The following is a 21,738-nucleotide window of genomic DNA, read 5'->3' as shown; positions in this document are numbered from 1 at the left end:
ATGGCCATATTCCCACATACAAACCTTCCTGGCTTCTCAGAACTTCAGGGGAGTCCCTTCCCTTGGTCCTGCCACCCTCACAAGCACACACTGTGCGGATGCAGGACAGGGTCTTCTTGGTGATGGCCGCTCCCAAACCACCTTGGAACTCCCTGCCTAGAGAAGCCAGACTGGTGCCCTCCTTGTTATAATAATAATATTTTTATTTGCATCCCACCCTCCCTGACCAAAGCTGGGCTCAGAGCAGCTAACAACAGGTAAAAATAGCAGAGTGTACATAAAATCGCACAGTCAGTTAATTAAAATACATTCTAAAATCAATTCAGAATCAAATTCATGGCAACCATTGGGCTGGAGTTCTATGAGGATTACAGGAGGAGAGAGGGGGTCAGACTGAGTCCAAACCAAAGGCCAGGCCAGGCAGAACAGCTCCGTCTTGCAGGCCCTGCGGAAAGATGTCAAGTCCCACAGGGCCTTGTCTCTTAAGACAGATAATAATATTTTTTAATTATATGTTGTCCTTCCACCGGCAAGAGAAGACCTTCATCTTCCAACAGGCTCTGCGGGACTCACTGCTTTTAATGAAGGGGCTGGTGCCTTGCTGCTATTGTTGTATGCTTCTAATAGATCATGTGGTTGTGTGCGTTTGTGTGCATGTGTCAAGTGTGCTTCCCAGCCAAAGCAATGCACGCGGCAAATAGTAAACTCTTTATTGTCAAAGAGAACACTTACAGTCACTTCTGTATTCAGGTGGGTAGCCGTGTTGGTCTGAGGCAGTCAAAATACACTTGTTTGTCCTGGGTTGTCTGTTCAGATACGCTAAGTTCTGGGTATAAGCTTTTATGTGCATGCACACTTCTTCAGATATACTTGTATCTGAAGAAGTGTGCTTGCACATGATAGCTTATACCCAGAACAAACTTACTTGGTCTCTAAGGTGCTACTGGACAATTTTTTATTTATTCAGTCGCTTCTATAGCTCTGGATTCTCACCCACCCCAATCTTGTGCCCAGGCAGCTATTCCCAGGTCCGTGACCTATGGAACAGATACAGCAACTGGGGACCACTCTCCCCTCCACTGATTTATGTACCTCCCCCTGGCGGGCTCCGTTTGTGCAGCCAGAGACTGCGCCTGCGGGAAAACGTCCTCTGCTCCTCCCTTTTCAGTCCCCTCCTGGTTCTGGGAGGCAGTGATGCAGGAGGGTAGGGAAGCCCCTGGCTCTTCACTTGCATGGCCTGCCTCTTCCTCCTCTTCTTCCGACCCCTCCTGCACTCCACCCTCCATCTCTGAAGCTTCCCCTGTCTCCAAATCTTGCCTCCTGGCTGGTACAACTCCCCACAAATCGCTGCCCACCTCCCCTGGGTCAGACTCCAGCCCACTGCCCCCGGTGCCAGTCCCTGACATCGTGTGTGTGTGTGCAGTTGTAATTCTATTAATGATTAATTGTTTTATTTATCTCCCTTACGGTTTTAAGTCATTTTAATTTTTGTCTGTTACCTGCCTTGTGTCCTGGTCAGGGGGAAATGTGGGGATTTGCCCGTCAAAAAGAACATCCCAGCGGAAAATTCGAAAACCAGTTAAAATGTCTGGGGAAACCTGAGTATATGGCGGCCTTATCAGAAGTGTTGCTTATTTGGCAGATTTCCCTCAAAGAAGCCAAAAGCTTTACCCAAAGTTTCCTGCCAAAGCTCAACAACTTTGCCAACTTTTGTGCCCGGATCATAGCTGTCAATGCTTCCCTTTCTTTAAGGGAAATTCCCTTCTTCCGAATAGGATTCCTCGCAAGAAAAGGAAAACGTTGACAGCAATGGTCCGTATTTTCACTTCCTGAAACCTGGCAACCCTTGAAATAGCAACAACAATAAGAACAGATAACCAGGTGGGTTCCTTCCAACTTTATGATGCCACGATTCTACGAAACGAGTAAGGAGTCAGCGGCTCAAACATAAATTTTAATTCTGCACAGTGCTCCCGCTATTGGCGCTCTACAACACCAATCCTCTCTCTCTCTCCTCCCGCCCAGCCACGCTCCTGCCTTCGTTCACTTCCTTCCTTCCTCCCGTCCTCCTCCTCCTTATCGGGTGCTGCTCAGGGTCTCGGGCTCCGAGTGGGGCAGGTCGCTCTGGGTCTCGTGGTGGCTCTGGTGGTCGTGGTGGCCCCTGTGGTGGCTGTGGTGGCCCCGGTGGTCGTGGTGGCCCCGGTGGTGCTTGCTGTGGTGATGGTGCTTGTGGGTCCGGCGGCCTTTGCCTTCGGCCAGGGTAGCCACCTGGATGGCCTCCGCCACCGCCATGGCTTTGCGGGCCTGGGTGCAGTCGTACTCCGCCTCGGCAGCCTGTTGGTACGCGAGGGTGGCGATCTTGGAGACGTAGGAGAGGAGGTTGTCCTCCCTGGCCTGGGCCGCCTCCGCCGTCTCCTGGGCCTCTTCTGCCTTCCGCTTGGCCTCCAGCGTCTCCTTCTTGGCCTCCGCAGCCTCAATCTTCGCGTGAGCCACCTCTAGTTTGGCCTGGATGGTCTCAGTGAGGGCTTTTGTCGTCTCCTTCCTGGACTCGGGGTCCTTGTACCTCTGGAAGAAGAAGAGTTTGGATTTGATATCCCGCTTTATCCCTACCCGAAGGAGTCTCAAAGCGCCTAACATTCTCCTTTCCCTTCCTCCCCCCCAACAAACACTCTGAGAGGTGAGTGGGGCTGAGAGACTTCAGAGAAGTGTGACTGGCCCAAGGTCACCCAGCAGCTACATGTGGAGGAGCGGAGACACGAACCCGGTTCACCAGATTACGAGTCTACCGCTCTTAACCACCACACCACGCTGGCTCTCTTGGAAGACAAGCAGGAGAGCAAGTGGCTCAGAGGAAAGAAAGCACCGCAACCGGAACGCGGAACGCCACCCCTTTCGAAATGTGGATTTTGCAATGCGCTTCTCTAAAGAGACGCACACCAAGATGTTCGGACCGGAGGGAGGCATGCGGACTGCGAGCGAGAATGACGCACGCGGACATCTTGCATTAGGGGAAATTGCTTTGCGAAATTTGTAACATAGGGAGAAATACGCACCGGTAAGCTGCTGCGGAGGTTTGGAAAACGCTAAATGGAGATTAACCTGCTTTCTTCTATTTTTTATGTATTTATTGCATCTATATCCCGGCTTTTCCAAAAAGGAGCTCAAGGTGGCATACACAGTTATTATAATTATAATTATCAGTGCTTTTTCCTTAAAAAAATGTTTAGGGGTACTATCATTTTGATTTAAGAATAATAATCCCTAATAATCCCTAATAATCTTCATCCTTATTTCACCTTATTTCACATTTTTGCAAGGTTATTTCCCCTCATATTCCGGGCGCTTGGATCGTATTTTCATGAAGATATGCAGTTTTAGGCACACTTTACCTCAGTTAAATTGGAAGTGATCCTGTTCCCACCAACACATTTGGTTCAAGGGGGTTTAATCTTCAGCTACTCATAGTGGGATCTGGAGTCTTGAGCCACAATTGGAGGGGGTGGGGAATACCCTGATCCAAGACACTCACCAGCTGCTCCCGAACTTCATTCAGGAAGGCAATTTCGGTCAAGAGAGACCCAATTTCAGTCATAAGTTTTTCTTTAGCCCTGGAGAAAGGAGTGGAGAAAGAAGATTGACAAATCCTGTGTCCGGTTCTGGGCAGCCCACTTAAAAAAGGCTATCGATAAGCTAGAAAATGAGCAGGGGACGGTGAAGGTGCCTGGAAACCAAGATTTATGGGGAATGGTTGAGTGAGCTGGGTATATTTAGCCTGAGGAGGCGGAGAGGGGATATGAGCGCCAACTTCAAATATCTGAATATTCAAATATTCTTCAAACAGAAGATGGAGCAAGAGTGGTTTTCTGCTACTCCAGAAAGTTGGACCCAAATCAACAGATCCAAATTGCAGGAAAGGAGATTCTCACTAAAGCTCAGAGAGATCTTTCTGAGGCTAAGCCATTCAAGAGTGGGAAAGACCCTTTCTGAAGGTTTTGGTCTCTCATTCCTTGGCAGAATTCGGATGGCCATGTTTCAGGAATCCTTTCACAGGCATTCCTGCGCTGCAGGGAGCTGGACTAGGTGACTCTCAGGGTTGTTCCTTCGAACACCACAGCTCTATGATTCTCTATAAATATCGTCCATTATTCCACAAGGACCTGGCGATCCCCCGCCGGACATGCGATTGCACTGACCTCTTGCAATCTTCTGCATTGCAATCTTTTTCTGGAATAGAAAATGGGTCCATCGGTCAAAACTCGCAGCTTCCTTCCCCCTCGTCATTCAATATACACAACAGAGTTGCTATTGTTATTCTTATTATTAAAGGTAAAGGGACCCCTGACCATTAGGTCCAGTCGTGGCCGACTCTGGGGTTGCAGCGCTCATCTCGCTTTACTGGCCGAGGGAGCCGGTGTACAGCTTCCGGGTCATGTGGCCAGCAGGACTAAGCCACCTCTGGCGAACCAGAGCAGCGCACGGAAACGCCGTTTACCTTCCTGCCGGAGTGGTACCCATTTATCTACTTTGACGTGCTTTTGAACTGCTAGGTTGGCAGGAGCAGGGACCGAGGAACGGGAGCTCACCCCATCGCGGGGATTCGAACCGCTGACCTTCTGGTCGGCAAGCCCTAGGCTCTGTGGTGTAACCCACAGCGCCACCTGCGTCCCTTTTGTATATATATAGCTCACAATAAATATACTGCACTGCACTGAAGAACTTGGAACTCTGAGCATTTCTGCTAAAGCGCCGTGGAGAATTCGCGACAGGTACACCCTCGCCCTAGTGGATTGCACAAGCACGGTGTCGTGGTTAGACTGTAGGACTAGGACCCGGGAGAGAACAGGGTTCGAATCCTCTCTCAGCCATGCTCACCGGGCATGACCCTTTGACCAGTCATAGTCCTTCAGCCTAACCTACCTCACAGGGTTGTTGTGAGGATAAAATCAGGGTTGGAGAACTTATGCTCACTCCCCTGAGCTCCTTGGAAGAAGAGGAAGTATATGAATGTGATAAATAAAGTGTTTAATTGCAGACCGAAAGAGACTGTAAATATTGGTGTGTGCGCGTGTGCATTTGCTGCAATAAAATTCTATCCAAAATATTTAGAAAACAATGCTGATCAATTGTCCTGGGAATGAAAAGTAGTAACCTAGGAAGCTGCCTTTGCTTCCTTTTTTAAAAAATATGAACGCGTTTTCGTTCACATGCGAAAGCACATTCATATTTTTAAAAGGAAGCAAAGAACAACATAAAGAAGACTGGGAAAAGTTTATTTTGAATATATGGGGGAGAATTGTGCTTCAAATCGTTGGCAGCATTAAGACAAATTCAACAGTGTGAACAAGTTTTGATGGATGTAATAATGGCATACTGAACGGTTTCGTTTCTGTAAAGTATGCAGGGATTGATGTATGCAGAATGAACCATGGAAAGGAAGTCATTGACATTTTTAGGTTTAAATGAATATTTTAAATTGCAAAACAGAAAATTTAATAAAAATAAAAATTACACACACACACACACAAATGAACGTGTTTTCAATTTTTCTGTGTTTTGCCTTGCGCTGGTTTCAATGCATGTGTTATTCCTTTATTGTTGTATGCTACTTTTGCAACAACAACTAATGAGTTTCACAAATGACCCTCATTCTACTGGGTGAGGCCAGTATTGTCCACCCTGACTGGCAGCACCTCTCCAGGGTACCAGACAGGGATTCCTATCCCTGCTGCACCTGGAGATACCACTGAGGATTGGAGCTGGGAGCTTCTGCATGCCAGGCAGAGAGAGAGAGAGAGAGATCCTACCTTTGTTCTGCTGCTTCAGGAAGTGAACCTGCAAAAGAGAATCCATTCTATTAAGTCCCACGTGGTTTCACTCCCTTGGAAGGGCTCTCTTTCCTTGGAGGTTTTTAAGCAGAGGATGGAAGTCCATCTGCCAGGGATTCTCTAGTTGTGATCCCTGCACTGCAGAAGGTTGGGCTAGATGACATTTAGGGATCCCAGAGTGGTGCATGCTCTGGTTGTCTCCCGTTTGGACTACTGCAATGCTCTCTATGTGGGGCTACCTTTGAAGGTGACCCGGAAACTGCAACTAATCCAGAATGCGGCAGCTGGACTGGTGACTGGGAGCGGCCGCCGAGACCATATAATACCGGTCTTGAAAGACCTACACTGGCTCCCAGTACGTTCCTGAGCACAATTCAAAGTGTTGGTGCTGACCTTGAAAGCCCTAAACGGCCTCGGTCCAGTATACCTGAAGGAGCGTCTCCACCCCCATTGTTCTACCCGGACACTGAGGTCCAGCGCCGAGGGCCTTCTGGCGGTTCCCTCCCTGCGAGAAGCCAAGTTACAGGAAACCAGGCAGAGGGCCTTCTCGGTGGCGGCGCCCGCCCTATGGAACACCCTCCCATCAGATGTCAAGGAAATAAGCAGCTATCTTATCTTTAAAAGACATCTGAAGGCAGCCCTGTTTGGAGAAGTTTTTAATATTTAATTCTGTATTGTTTTAACACTCGATTAGGAGCCGTCCAGACTTTTAGAAGACATCTGAAGGCAGCCCTGTACGGGGAAGTTGTTAATGTCTGGTGTTTTATTGTATTTTTAATATTTTGTCATGTTTTTAATATTCTGTTGGGAGCTGCCCAGAGTGGCTGGGGAAACCCAGCCAGATGGGCGGGACATAAATAATAAATTGTTGTTGCTGTTGTTGTTAATGGATGAGAAGGCTCAGAGGCTTTGTGAGCCACAGCGGAAGACCCAAGGCAAAACACACACACACACACACACACACACACACACACACAATAGTGAACTTACAGCACTTTTCAACTGCTGGTTTTCAGCTAGCACCTTCTTCAGCTGAAAGACAACAGAGAAGAGACAAAGAGGGTCACCCAAGGCTTTCGTATTCCCACATTCATCATTTGGGTCGCTCAGGATTGCTGCGCAACTTCCTTGCATGTGAGAACCTCCACACTCTGTTTTCCCAGAGGCAGAGCATTGCGTCCCTTCCAACGCTACGATTCTCCAAGGTGTGACCGGAAAGTTCGGTGAATGGTCCCAGAAATCGGACAGTGAGAAATATTCAAACATACATGTCTTGCAAGCTTTCAAATCAGCCTTCTACTGATACAATGCACCGTTGACAACGGTTGCAGAACTGTTAGAAACTTCTGGAGAAGTCCTCTTTTCATACCGCTTTCAGTTCCCTCATCACAGCAGCTTGGACGTATGAAATGTTGGGAAATCTGTGCCCTTTCAGTGCAGAATTCAGTTTCAGACAAAGAATGAAATCTGGTGGGGCCAGATCGGGAGAATATGGAGGGTGGGTGAAATATTATTGGAGTTGAGAGTGGATTTCATGCTCTTTATTCAGCTCATAGTGGTGAGGAGGAATGGAAGTTCCTCCAGAATATCTGCTTTATATACATTATTTACACAATGGGCCCCACGTGATTGGCTAATTCCGGGATTCACCTGTAGGCCAATCAGGTTGCAGATTCACTTCCACCTGGAGTTGGATTGGGTGGCTCCTGTGGACCAGTCAGACTGCTGAATTCTGGACCCTATTGTTCTAGGACCAATCAGACTGCTGCATTCCAAATCCTATTGTTCTAGGACCAATCAGACTGCTGCATTCTGGACCCTATTGTTCTAGGACCAATCAGACTGCTGCATTATGAATCCTATTGTTCTAGGACCAATCAGACTGCTGCATTTTGGATCCTATTCAACTCAGTTCATAACAGTGGGAGACATCAGTAACCTCAGGAACGATTTCATGTGGAATATGCAATTCTTCCGCCATCGTTCAGATGAAGAAACGCCGATCCCACATCAATAACTCACGAACTCTGCTGACATTTGCCACCTTTCTGTTCCTCGGCGGTCTGCCAGACTGAGGGTCATCTTCGATGGTTTGCTGCCCTTCATAGAAACGCTTAAACCACTCATACGCTGTCTTTTGAGTGACAGCTTCATCGCCATACGCAACTGTGGGCATTTTGTGGGTTTCCGATGCCGGTTGTATGTTTGAATATTTCTCACTGTCCGATTTCTGTGACCATTCACCGAACTTCCCGGTCACAACTTTGTGATTGCACTCGAAGAACTAGTCACGATTCCTGCCTTGCATGTGGCTGGAATTCCGACTCAGGGTCCCTTTCAACTCGACAACTCTGCAATTCTGTGATTCTAGGAGGTCCCAGGCTCAGTCCTGGCCCCGGGCATCTCCAGTTAATGGGATCTATTGGACAGCACAGCTGGAAAAGGCCTGAGACCACGAGGAGCTATTGCTGGACACAGTATATCATCCTTACGACTAGTAATAATAATTCTATCTGAACTTGGCAGTTGCTTGCTATATGAAAGGTCTCCCTTATGAAAGGTTCTTTTAAAGAGAGCCAGGGTGGCATAGTGGTTAGGAAGCTGGACCAGGACCTGGGAGAGCAGGGTTCAAATCCCCACTTGGCTATGAAACTCAATGGGTGACTTTGGGGAAGCCATTTGCCTTTCAGCCTAGCCTACCTCTCAGGGTTGTTGTGGGGTGAAATGAGGAGGGGAGAGAAACATGTGCACCTAGGGACATACAGTAGATGCAATCAATCAATCAATCAATTAAATAAGTGAAAACATATTATGAGTGGGGTGGAAAACCCCAACTACACACAGTGCAATTCATAAAAATGCAAATGCAAAATAAAAATATTGGGCTAGCTGAGCCAGAGGGAGCTGGATGAGACTGCAGGATTGCACCCTAAAATTGTTACCATAAGCAAAATCGCTGCTTACCATGCTTTCCATTTTCATCGCTCTCACCCTGCAAAAGAACATTTCAGCTTTTTTTAAAAGGCCATGGGATAATCACAAACCCTGTTCCACCCACTTCCTCCTTCACCCCTTCCGAGGCTCCCATGGCTGCGATCTTTTCCCTCAGAAGCAATTCCTGGCCCATTGCTAATAATGTGACCTAACGATCGGCTGCACAGGAACAATAAAGGTATTGTTATTGTTATTGTTTTCCTGGACACATCCGGGATTTGGGGCTTGAAAATAGGCGATTGGCAAGAATGTCTGGGGAAACCCAGAAGTATGGTAAGGAGGTACGTTTTTGCTGAAATTGGTCAGAAATGCTACAGATATGTCAGGGTCTGGTCTGAAGCGGATGCCAGAGACTGGTCTGACTCTGAAGATGAAAGAATGTAGGCACAGACAGGGCAGTCTCTGACAGAGGGGAGGATTCACACACACACCCATGTTCCTAGAAGCAGAGAGACCAGCAGATTCAGAGGCTGCTCAGTCAGGAGGAAAGAGCTGGACAGTTTGAGATAGTAGCTAGGCAACCAGGAGGGAGGGAGCCTTACAGAGATTTTTCAGTCCAGCGTGGCAGGGAGGTCCCTTCCTCCCCCAGAACTCGGAGGACTGAAATGGTCCAGGAACAACGGAAGCGGAGGGACAGGTGGCCTCAGCTTCTTGCTGAGGAAGGGGAGGGGACCCAGAGTGAGCGACTGCCATCTGTGGGGAGGGTGGCCTGATGCTCCCCTCAATATGATGTTGTAAATAAAAAGGACTACAAACCTGGCAAAGGCTCATTACTTTTTATAGGAAGCTACTGGGGTGGAGGAGGAAACTCCCTTGCCTGCCGACATACCTGACAAAAACTGAGCAGTTTCTAGCTCTACACTTTTGAGTAGAGTCATACATCGGGATAAATACGCTTGCAGATAAGTATTTTCAGGTTGCGCTCCATGGCAACCCATAAGCAATGGAGTGCGTTACTTCCAGGATTTGCCGCTCGCATATGCGCAGATGGTCAAAATGACATCACATGCATGCGTGGAAGCGGCGAAACACAACCCGCACATGCGCAGACGCGCGGTCGTATCTTAAGTTCTGTTCAGGATGCAAATGGGGCTCTGGAATGGATCCCGTTCACATCCCGAGGTACCATTGTATAGGAAAAAATGGTAGGATATGTCTGTCAAAGACACATAACCACAGACCAAGTGTCTTGACCTAGAACGGCCGCACTTGACAAATGAAATCTGTCCTGTGGGTCTTCTCCACTTACCAAGAAACTCACCTCTCTGAGCTCTTTTCACTCTCGCTAAAGCTCTCATGCTCTTTGCTGATATGGTCCACCTCTAGTTTCAACCTCCTCTCCATATTCTAAGGACAACAGCAACAAAAGAGGTAGCAGACGTTAAAGAGGGTCATCTCTAGTTCAGCTCCCCCGATAAAACGGTGCTTTTCCACCCATGTTTTCCTCCATCACAGGTGACAAAGAGGAAATTGCGTCTGTTGGCAATGCAGAGTGAGGACCCTGAGTGGGGCGTGCTGCTCTCCCTCGTGGAAAAGATGCACATTGCCACAATTTCTTCAAAAGTTGTCATTGCCACAATTTCTTCCCGCTTGTCAGATGCCTTCTACAGGCCTACCTGAAAAAGCGCAACCCTCTTGGGGCAACGAACAGGACAAAAGGTACAGAAGACTAAAAACAATGCAAAATGTTGAAGAAAATGTTCCATTTAACATTTGTTAAAAAAACCAAGGCATTTTTGTTGGGGATTGTAGGGAAAGACCTGCCAAAAAAGTTGAAAAACATCTTCATGTATGCGACAACGGCCGCAAGAGTTCTGGTAGCACAAGGATGGAAGACTGAAGAAACCCCGACTAAAGAATCATGGCAAGAAAAATTGATGGACTGGCAAAACTGACACATAAGCTACGAGACAAGGATACAGTAATTGTGACTTTAAAGATGAATGGGAACCCTTTACAAAGTATCTGAAGATGCAACTAAGTGAACTGGACTCCTTGGCAGGTTTTGAATAAACATTCACAAACTTTTTATTGATAATAATCAGCTAAATAGTTTGAGGATTTATACAACTGTGTAACATGCAGAAAACAGCATTCTCAGAGAAACCAAAGACTGGAACTGAGGGAAGTCGGGGGTGGTGGGGTGGTGGGGTTGTGGGGGAGGGGGAGGGAGGAAAAATGGGGGGGGGACAAGGCTGATACGTTTTTAGATATGTCTTGTCATAATTTTGAATTAAAAAAATTTTAAAAACAAAAAAACCAATGCAAAACGTTTTAATAAAGCACAAGCACTAAGAATAATCATAAATGGACAGGATTGATTTCATCTGATAACCATTTGAGCTGCTCCACTCGGACATTTGTTACCATTGAAACATGTCGGCAATTGGCATGATTCTGCAAATGATGGCAAGTTTCACCACCGAGGCGGCCTACCTCTCCTCTTTTTTCACAAGTCTGCCACTCAGGAGAAGCCATGCACTTTAGGCATGTGCTGAATGTCCTTTCAGCGCATTGGTGTGGATTGTGGGAAAGCGAAGGCAGCAAAAGTCTGATAGAAAAATTCCCGGTGACGTATGTTCGAATATATATTCTGTCGGGGCCACAAAGGCTGAGGAAGAGGCCCTGCTTCTGCTCTACAGACCTCTTGTCAGCTCATTTGCTTGGAGGTAGCAGTCGAACTGAGCGAGGTAGGTGTCCCATGATTCAGAGGCTGGGGCAAACGGCGGTAGAGGCACGAGTGAAGCCATGGTTCCGATGCCGACATGGAGGGCGATGGATGGAACACAGTGCTCTAGCCAGAACAGTCAGCTCTAAATTGGTTCTGTTCAGTGATTTCGCTCAGTGTTTCAGCTCTGTGATTCAGCTCAGCTCAGAGGGTGGCTGTGCTCTGATGTCCATCAATCCCATCCTCGTTGCCAGTGTTAAGTTGTGGGTGAACATATCAGACAACACAGCGATTCTTCAAACAGCTCTTGTTTATTCACAGGCCAGAACAGAACTGAACTGAAGGGTTCAGCCAACCAGCTTACATAGAGCTCAACTACAAAGCAACATTAACAACTTTCTGTAATTATCCAATCACTGAACGTCACTTTCAATCCCTTATTTGCATATGTGGACCTGAGTGAAAACTATCTACAGTATCCCCCTGCTGGCCCAGGGTGAGAACTTCAGTACATAACATATTCAGTATCCGGTGACAGTGTCTTGAGACAATCTCCGCTTTTGACTTTAGCACCCAGGAGCATTGAGAAGCTACAGCGTGGAGTTTGCAAATGCGGACCCCCAACAGATGCAATGAGGATTTTGCAACTAACACCCTCAAGGAAAATTGGCTGAGCTTCATTGTTGAATAGCCGGGTAGCTCAGTTGGTTAGAGCGTGGTGCAGGTTTGGTCCCTGTCAGCTGCATGAATTCCTGCACTGCAGGGAGTTGGAATAATAATAATAATAATAATAATAATAATAATAATAATAATAAATAAATAAATAAATAAATAAATAAATAAATAAATAAATAATTTATACCCTGCTTATCTGGCTGGGCTTCACCAGCCACTCTGGGCGGCTTCCAACCAAATATTAAAATACAGTAATGCATCAAACTCTTGAGAGTCCCATGGACTGCAAGAAGATCAAACCTCTCCATTCTGAAGGAAATCAGCCCTGAGTGCTCACTGGAAGGACAGATCCTGAAGCTGAGGCTCCAAGACTTTGGCCACCTCATGAGAAGAGAAGACTCCCTGGAAAAGACCCTGATGCTGGGAAAGATGGAGGGCACAAGGAGAAGGGGACGACAGAGGACGAGATGGTGGGACAGTGTTCTCTAAGCTACCAGCATGAGTTTGACCAAACTGCAGGAGGCAGTGGAAGACAGGAGTGCCAGGTGTGCTCTGGCCCAGGGAGTCACGAAGAGTCGGACATGACTAAACAACTAAACAACAACAATGCATCAAACATTCAAAGCTTCCCTAAACACGGCTGCCTTCAGATGTCTTCTAAAAGTTTGGTAGTTGTTTGGTAGTTGACTAGATGACCCTCAGGGTCCCTTCCATGAGTTGTCCTCTCTGGGCCTGAAGAACCCCGTAACCGAGGCTTCATACACGGAACAGGGCTTTCTTCCCATATTTCTTCTGCTTTGTTTTAGAACGGTGACACGATTCACTGAGAGATCTGAATCATTCCCCACCACAGCAAGGGCCTTGCCAGTTCCTTTTTCACTTCTGACCTCTTCTCTTTCAAAAGACTATAACGGCCTCCAATCTCCTGCATATTTGGGGAAGATATATTGGTTGTAAGAAAGCAGAGATCACCTCTGTGTACTCGGCTTTGCCTTCTATAATGCCAAATAAGAACCATTATTATTCTGAAAACCCCAGTTGCTCACTGATTGCTTTCTGAGTTATGTGAAGAATAGCCTTCAAGTCCCTAACAGCAGAAAGAAACTTACATTGCATGCTCTGAGAGGAAAAAGCTAAGACTTTCCTTCTTAACTCCCAAGATGTTTGCTCTAATTCAGGGCAGGGGGAAATTGGAGATGATCAGAGAGCAATTTTTTAGCCTCGTATCTTTTCTTAACCGGAGCCTTGATTCCGGCAGATGTTATTATTACGGAGCCTGGGGTTTGTTTGGTTTCTAGGGCGACTGGTTTTCCCACCCTGAGTTCCTCCTCCTCTTCCAACATGCTGTGTAGCAAATGATAAATCCTCTTAAATAGTCTTTTAGTGTGTCCCAGAGGAGAGACGGAGAGATCTTTGTTTCCACAAACATTATGACATGCAACCTCACCGTTGGGATGATGCCTTCACATCTCAGGAGGAAGGTGTTGATTCTCCATGGAGATAACTAGCCTGGAGAAGAGGAGGTTAAGGGGTGATATGATAGCCATGTTCAAATATATAAAAGGATGTCACATAGAGGAGGGAGAAAGGTTGTTTTCTGCAGCTCCAGAGAAGCGGACACGGAGCAATGGATCCAAACTACAAGAAAGAAGATTCCACCTAATCATTAGGAAGAACTTCCTGACATTAAGAGCTGTTTGAAAGTGGAATTTGCTGCCAAGGAGTGTGGTGGAGTCTCCTTCTTTGGAGGTCTTGAAGCAGAGGCTTGACAACCATATGTCAGGAGTGCTCTGATGGTGTTTCCTGCTTGGCAGGGGGTTGGACTCGATGGCCCTTGTGGTCTCTTCCAACTCTATGATTCTATAACTTTTGTGGCTCTCCCAGTTCTGAGCTCAAGTAGGACTGGTGCAAGAGCAAAGGCTGCAAAGGGGTACCAGCTCTCGTTTTTGGACCTGGGCAATAAGTGCAGAGCTAAGCCAAAAAAACAGCACCACCAACAAGAGAACACAAGCCACTCAACCCATGAGAAACTTTCATGGGCCCATGAGAAGAGAGTATATCTTCAGTCTGTTTGGTGGAGCAATCTCCATAACTCCTAGAACAACACGTATCTTTCACAATGTCCACAATAACTGTCCCTAAGTGTCTGAGAAACTTCACTCACACCTAGAACATCTGTTCAGTATGGGGTCCATCAGAGTCTCATTGCCATGGGATAGCACCCATGCTTTCAGAAAATGTGTCCAAGGTAGACCAGGATGGTGTGGAGTCTGGTGGTGAACAAGTTATACAAGGAATGGTTGGAAGATCTGTATAACAACAACAACAACTTATTATTTGTACCCTGCCCATCTGGCTGGGTCTCCCCAGTCACTCTGGGCAGCTTCCAACAAAGATTAAAAATACATCAAAATGTCACACATTAAAAACTTCCCTAAACAGGGCTGCCTTCAGATGTCTTCTAAAAGTCAGGTAGTTGTTTTTCTCTTTGACATCTGGTGGGAGGGCGTTCCACAGTGCGGGTGCCACTACCAAGAAGGCCCTCTGCCTGGTTCCCTTTAACCTTGCTTCTCGCAGGGAGGGAACCGCCAGAAGGCCCTTGGCACTGGACCTCAGTGTCCAGGCTGAACGGTGGGGGTGGAGACGCTCCTTCAGGTATACTGGACCGAGGCTGTTTAGGGCTTTAAAGGTCAGCGCCAACACTTTGAATTGTGCCCGGAAACGTACTGGGAGCCAATGCAGGTTTTTCAAGACCAGTGTTATGTGGTCTTGGTGGCTGCTCCCAGTCACCAGTCTAGCTGCCGCATTCTGGATTAGTTGTAGTTTCCAGTGTGTGTTTAGAGAAGATTAAGTAGATTAAATCTCCTTCCTTGGAGATTTTTAAGCTGAGGTTGGACGGCCATCTGCCATGGATGCTTTAGTTGAGATTCCTGCATTTAAGGGGGCTGGACTGGATGACCCTTGGAGTCCTTTCCAACTGAACAGTTCTATGATTTTATGATTTGCCTTCCTTTGTCATTTGTCGGAGACTTCTAAAAATGTTACTTGCAGAATGCCGTCTGCAGAAGAGAGTCAGCACCGAAGGACAGACCAGTGTGAAGGAAGGCACATTTTCTCTCCCCCGCCCCCTGCACTGAGTTTTATGCATTTATTAAATAAAAGTAAAATAAATAAAATGTACAGCCTGCCTTTCAGCCCTCAAAATGGCCCCCAGGGCCGATTCCACCTGCTAAAAAATGCATATCCAAAAATTCATGCAGAACCACGGGAGACATTCCAGCGGAGGTTATGAAAGCAGCTTTCCAGGTGCCCCTCTCCCGGCCTCCCCCGCCCCTTAAACTCGCCTTGGGGCTGAATTTCATTTCATCATGCAAAAAGGGCAAGCAGATGGGCGTGTAGAAGGTGCAGGAGACGAAGCAGGGCTGGGAGCTACAGTGACGCAGGGAACGCCGCCGCCGGGAGGCCGAGGGAACGCGGGAGAAGTCCTCATAGCTCCTGTAAGGGTTCATTGGCACGGGGCATCTTCGCTTCCAGAGCAGGGTCCAGGTGGCAGTTCGTCTCCCTGGCAACCTCGCAGGGATAACTGAGGCCCCAAGGTTCCATGGATGGGGAGGGCAGGACTGGAGACCAAAGGGAGCAGTGCCATTATCTCCATTTGATTTGATTCCCAGTACGTTTCCGAGCACAATTCAAAGTGTTGGTGCTGACCTTGAAAGCCCTAAATGGCCTCGGTCCAGTATACCTGAAGGAGCGTCTCCACCCCCATCGACACGGAGGTCCAGCTCTGAGGACCTTCTGGCGGTTCCCTCATTGCGAGAAGCCAAGTTACAGGGAACCAGGCAGAGGGCCTTCTCGGTAGTGGCACCCGCCCTGTGGAAAGTCCTCCAAGCAGATGTCAAAGAGAAGAACAACTGTCAGACATTTAGAAGACATCTGAAGGCAGCCCTGTTTAAGGAAGCTTTTAATGTTTAATAGATTATTGTATTTTAATATTTTGTTGAAAGCCGCCCAGAGTGGCTGGGGAAACTCAGCCAGATTGGCGGGGTATAAATAATAAATTATTATTATTATTATTATTACTATTACTGTTACTATTATTATTATTATTATTCTCGAGTTACTATAACAAAGAGCTTCAAAAGCTCTGCAAGGCATGGAGGAGACCAAGGACCAAGAAGGTTGGGCAAATTCATGGAGGAGCAGAGAGCTATCAATGGCGACCAGCCAGGATGGTTGTGAATGAATGAATGAATGAATGAATGAATGAATGAATTTATTAATACGGTCACAGACCAGCGTCAAGGATGGTTGTGTTCTGCCTCCGCACTCAGGAGCAGCCATGCTTTTGCATACCACTTGCAGTGTCTGGAGGCAGTTGGAGGATGGATGGCGGCTAACAGATTGAGGTAGAATCCTGACAAGACAGAGCTACTGTTTTGGGGGGACAGGAGGTGGGCTGGTGTGGAGGATTCCCTGGTCCTGAATGGGGCTACTGTGCCTCTGAAGGAGCAGCTGCGCAGCCTGAGAGTCATTTTGGACTCACAGCTGTCCATGGAGGCACAGCTCTATTCTGTGTCCAGGGCAGCTGTCTCCCAGCTCCATCTGGTACACAAGATGAGACCCCACCTGCCCGCAGACTGTCTAGCCAGAGTGGTGCATGTGCTGGTTATCTCTCACTTGGACTACTGCAATGTGCTCTATGTGGGGCTACCTTTGAAGGTTATCTGGAAACTACAACTAATCCAGAATGCGGCAGCTAGACTGGTGATTGGGAGCGGCTGCCAAGACCACATAACACTGGTCTTGAAAGACCTACATTGGCTCCCAGTACGTTTCCAAGTACAATTCAAAGTGTTGGTGTTGACCTTGAAAGCCCTAAAGAGCCTCGGTCCAGTATATCTGAAGGAGCGTCTCCACCCCATCGTTCAGCCTGGACACTGAGGTCCAGCTCCGAGGGCCTTCTGGCGGTTTCCTCTCTGTGAGATGTGAGGTTACCAGGAACCAGACAGAGGGCCTTCTCGGTGGTGGCACCCGCCCTGTGGAATGCCCTCCCACCAGATGTCAAAGAGAACAACAACTACCAGACTTTTAGAAGACATCTGAAGGCAGCCCTGTTAACAGAAGCTTTTAATGTTTGATGCATTACGGTATTTTAATATTTTGTTGGAAGCTGCCCAGAGTGGCTGGGGAAACCTAGCCGGATGGGCGGGGTATAATTAAATTATTATTATTATTATTATTATTATTATTATTATTATTATTATTATTATTTCATGTTCAAATTCTGCTCACGGGTTTCCCAGAAGAGGCATCTGGTCAGCCACTGGGAGCAGTGGCGTGACATGGGAGCTGCAGCAGGGGCGATTGCCCCAGGTGCACTGGGGGGGGGGCAGGGGTGGCTCACAACACCCTCCCCAAGCCAGCCCCGTGCAGCTTTGCGAAGCCGCTCAGGGAGGACGGCATGAGACGGACCCCAGCCTCTCAATGGTAAGGCTGGGCATCGAAGTGTGCAAGGCTGTTTAGCCCCTTCTCACTTGCCCTCCACAAATGGCTCGGTGCCTTCGCACATCTCCCAGCTTGTCAACATCCTTCTTAAATTGTGGTGCCCAGAATTGGACACAGTATTCCAGGTGAGGGTCTGACCAAGGCAGGTTAGAGGTAAAGGTAAAGGGACCCCTGACCATTAGGTCCATTCGTGGCCGACTCTGGGGTTGCAGTGCTCTTCTCGCTTTACTGGCCAAGGGAGTTGGTGTACAGCTTCCAGATCATGTGGCCAGCATGACTAAGCCCCTTCTGGCGAACCAGAGGAGCGCATGGAAACGCCCTTTACCTTCCCGCTAGAGTGGTACCTATTTATCTACTTGCACTTTGACGTGCTTTCGAACTGCTAGGTTGGCAGGAGCAGGGACCGAGCAACGGGAGCTCACCCCATTGCGGGGATTCGAACCGCCTACTTTCTGATTGGCAAGTCCTAGGCTCTGTGGTTTAACCCACAGTGCCACCCACATCCCACCAAGGCAGGATAGAGGGGGACTAGGACTTCCCTTGACTTCTGCTGATGTAGAATAGCATGAACTTCTTCTTCCTTTCTCCCTCTCCTCCCTCTCATTTCCTTCTTCTCCTTTACATTTCCTTTCGGCCCATGTGTCCTGCACCCGAACACCTCCTTTTGCAAAGTCGCCAGGCACAAGCAAACTCCTGTATGGCTGGGGACTCACAAAGGCCCCTTTCTTCAGAAGCTGAATACACCTTCTCAGGCAAACATGTGTTTGCTGCATGGTCTGCATTTATCTCTCCATCCTCACGTGGAGAGGATCCTCCATCCACTGATCCCTCCTGCTCCCTTCTCCTCGCTGCTCCATCAGGGCTCAAGACGACACAGGTAGGTAGGTCCCTCCTCTCTGCTCTTTCCTGCCCACCTGGCCAACTGTGCTGGCTGCAAACGCAGATCCCAGGAACGTGGTTTTCCACAGGAGGACTGGCTTCACAGAGGGCGAGAAAGGAGGAAGACTTTGGCTGCTGCTGGAAGCCAGGTAAGCAGGTGAGTCGGGGGGGGGGGGCTTGGGGGCTCCTGTTAGTTTCTGTTTGCCAATGTGCAGTGCTTTTGAAGTCACAGGACTCTGTTTACATTCCTGGGATTCCATACTGTTGGAAATCTCAGGGGAGACGGATGTGACGTTACTGGTTTCCTGTTCCTTTGTTTGGTTCAGTTGCTCTCTGCTTTCACAGAGAGAGGATGATTTCTTTTCTGTCTGCGTAGCTTAGAAGATAAAGCTTTGCAATGTAGCCATAAATCTCATCACTTCCGCGTGCTGCTTTGATTCTCATCAAAGGCTCAGGTCGTTAATTACGTCAGAGGCGATTCCGAAGGACTCGGCCAGAGGAAGATGAGCTTTATCAGCTTGGCCGAGCGGAGATCCCGACAGGTCCATGATGGGTGCAAAGGGGACCTTGGAAAGGGACCAGGCCCTCTTGCGCTTCCGATGGCAGCATCAGGGGTGCAACAGGGTCCGAGCTGGGTCCTTGTCAGACAAGAAATGAGCAGGCTTACGGGAGAAAGAATCGTTTTATCCTACGCAGGCTTGGAACTGGGCTCCAAAAATGAAATAAAGCCCAACATTATCTTGTAACTTTAAGTAATAAAGCATTATTAAAGGAAGTCAAATATAAAACACATTATGAGGAAAACAACAACATATTGCCTTAATTAAATAAATCAATGAAATTGTTGAAGTGTGTCTCTGCCTCCATAAACTGTCCAATTTTTTTAAAGACCATTTTTTTTGTCTTTACTTTTTGAACATTATTTATTCGCTATGAAGTAAGAGGTCTATTGCTCAGAGGCAACGGATAGATGAATTGATTGATTGATTGATTGAATGTAAGTAAAGGTAAAGGACCCCTGGATGGTTAAGTCCAGCCAAAGGCGACTATGGGGTTACGGTGCTCATCTCGCTTTCAGGCCAAGGGAGCCAGCTTTCCGGGTCATGTGGCCAGCAGGACTAAACCGCTTCTGGCACAATGGGACACTATGACAGAAGCCAGAGCGCAGGGAAACGCCATTTACCTTCCCGCCACAGCGGTACCTATTTATCTACTTGTGCTGGTGTCTTTCAAACTGCTAGGTTGGCAGGAGCTGGGACAGAGCAACAGGAGCTCACTCCATTGCGGGGATTCGAACCACTGACCTTCTGATCAGCGAGCCCAAGAGGCTCAGTGGTTTAGACCACAGCGCCACCTGCGTCACACATATATATATATTGCCTGGGCTGATCTAAGTGTGGAGCCGAGTACTGGCTCCGTAGGGGATGGGAAAAGGAGAAAAGACAGAAAGAAAGGGGGTGTCTACCAGAGGTGTCTTCTGGTCCAGATCTGGCCGAGAGGCCTCCAGACTGGCCGGGAAAAAAGCCATGAAGCCGTCCCTCGTCCAAAGACTCGAGTGATGTGGCATCTGAAGGTGCGCCCGGCAACCTGTTCCAACTCTGCGTGACATCACACAGAGCGCATCATAAGGAGAGGCTGGAGGGGAAACGGCTTAGCAACCTCTGTGCAAAAGTCAGCGAGGATTTTGCAAATCCGCCTTGAGGGGGAAAGCTGCTCTTCCTTCACCCGATCCCCAAGTTTGACTTTGCAATTGCATGCGCTGCGCCTCCAGTGCTTCCAAAACATTACGATGATCGCTGCTAGAAATGAGATAGTTTTGCAGGAGCCGAGCTGCTAACACTGTTCCGCACTCGGTTCTGAAATGCATGGGGTGTGACCTTCAAGCAGCCTAACCTACCTCACAGGGTTCGAATCCCTGCGACGGGGTGAGCTCCCGTTGCTCGGTCCCTGCTCCTGCCAACCTAGCAGTTCGAAAGCACGTCAAAGTGCAAGTAGATAAATAGGTACCGCTCCGGCGGGAAGGTAAACGGCGTTTCCGTGTGCTGCTCTGGTTCGCCAGAAGCGGCTTAGTCATGCTAGCCACATGACCCAGAAGCTGTACGCCGGCTCCCTCGGCCAATAAAGCAAGATGAGCGCCGCAACCCCAGAGCCGGTCACAACTGGACCTAATGGTCAGGGGTCCCTTTAATTTTTTATTACTATTTATATTATTGTTGTTGTTATCAACAACTGCAAAGTTGGAAAGGAGACTCTACTCAGATTCCCGGCTGGGTTGAATGAATGAATTTTATTATTACGGTCACCTACTACTTCTGGCTCACTTACAATATCAGGAAAATCATAAAACACATCAGGAATACATTGAATTGAAATTGGGTATAGCAGAGACAATACAGTTAATATATATATATTAAATCTTGAACACTAAAATATAACCTAAAATTGTCATTTAAAACCTTAATCGTTTTGGTAGTACAGCTCGTTCCCTAAGTTTTATGGCAGTCGCACAGAATTTGACCACCTTTAGCGTGATCTCTAGATCCTTGTCCTCTACCAGGAATTTTAGACATTGAAGTTTGGACCCATTTGGAGATTTTTGTATAACAGGAGTGATAAAAGCCAAGCGTAGATCCCCGTAGAAACAGCAGCGTAACAAGACATGAGAGACAGTTTCTACGTCCGTCAAGCCGCAGTCGTTCCGCGTATTATGGTTTACCCTTGAATCTGCCCTGCAATCTGCCCTGCACGTTGAATCTAGTGAGGGTAAATGACCGTCTGTATTTGGGTATTTGTAATTTTGACAAATAATTTGCTGGGGTGAATCCTCTCCCATTATCTTTTATTGCTGGGTGTTTATTCAACCAGATGGGTTTTAAAGGAGCTGCTCCCACCTGAGAAAAAGCTGCCATAGAATCCTAGAATTGGATAGTTGGAAGGGACCCCCAAAGGTCATCCAGACCAACCCCCTGCAATGCTGGCATTAACTGCAGGCCGCCTCGTGGAACACATCTGCTTGGCACCTTCCAGGATCCTGGCAAATGGGATGACAGGCTGCAGTTAGCAGGCGAGGCAGTGTGGCGTGATGGTTAGAGCGCCAGACTAGGACCTGGAACATCTGGGTGCAAATCTCCCCACTCAGCAGCGAAGCTTACTGGGTAACCTTGAGCCTGTCACTGCCTCTCAGCCTAACCT

The 21,738-nt window shown here is 47.8% G+C and overlaps 1 protein-coding gene across 2 annotated transcripts; it reads right to left on the bottom strand.

Annotated features, from left to right (window-relative positions):
* Nucleotides 1-1,933: 1,933 nt before the first annotated feature.
* On the bottom strand, nt 1,934-20,160 carry LOC309365835 (uncharacterized protein). 2 transcript variants are annotated; one of them, XM_081904349.1, is made up of 8 exons: nt 20,012-20,160; nt 10,081-10,166; nt 8,790-8,817; nt 6,816-6,857; nt 5,805-5,832; nt 4,194-4,224; nt 3,530-3,608; nt 1,934-2,565 (listed from the first exon to the last, which is right to left on the bottom strand). In XM_081904349.1, the coding sequence occupies exons 1-8, from the start codon at nt 20,153-20,155 to the stop codon at nt 2,077-2,079; spliced, it is 927 nt and encodes a 308-aa protein (XP_081760475.1). In that variant the 5' UTR covers nt 20,156-20,160; the 3' UTR covers nt 1,934-2,076. The 2 variants fall into 2 exon arrangements, with proteins under 2 accessions (XP_081760475.1, XP_081760474.1); XM_081904348.1 differs by lacking the exon at nt 20,012-20,160 and adding an exon at nt 15,507-15,731.
* Nucleotides 20,161-21,738: the final 1,578 nt, after the last annotated feature.

The sequence above is a fragment of the Podarcis melisellensis genome (genome assembly GCF_964234715.1).
Source record: "Podarcis melisellensis genome assembly, chromosome: 3".
Taxonomy (NCBI): Eukaryota; Metazoa; Chordata; class Lepidosauria; order Squamata; family Lacertidae; genus Podarcis; species Podarcis melisellensis.
The sequence above is the reverse complement of the archived record's forward strand: the minus strand, read 5'-3'. Positions and strand labels throughout refer to the sequence as shown.

What these genes read in the sequence shown, in the direction of transcription:
- LOC309365835 (XM_081904348.1), bottom strand. Translation starts at nt 15,671, where the DNA reads ATGAACCCTTACAGGAGCTATGAGGACTTCTCCCGCGTTCCCTCGGCC. An exon ending in AGTGAAAAGAGCTCAGAGAG is followed by an intron (nt 8,818 to 10,080) that starts GTGAGTTTCTTG and finishes GTTCTTTTGCAG; the next exon opens with GGTGAGAGCGATGAAAATGG. An exon ending in AATGCAGAAGATTGCAAGAG is followed by an intron (nt 3,609 to 4,193) that starts GTCAGTGCAATC and finishes TCCTTTCTCCAG; the next exon opens with GGCTAAAGAAAAACTTATGA.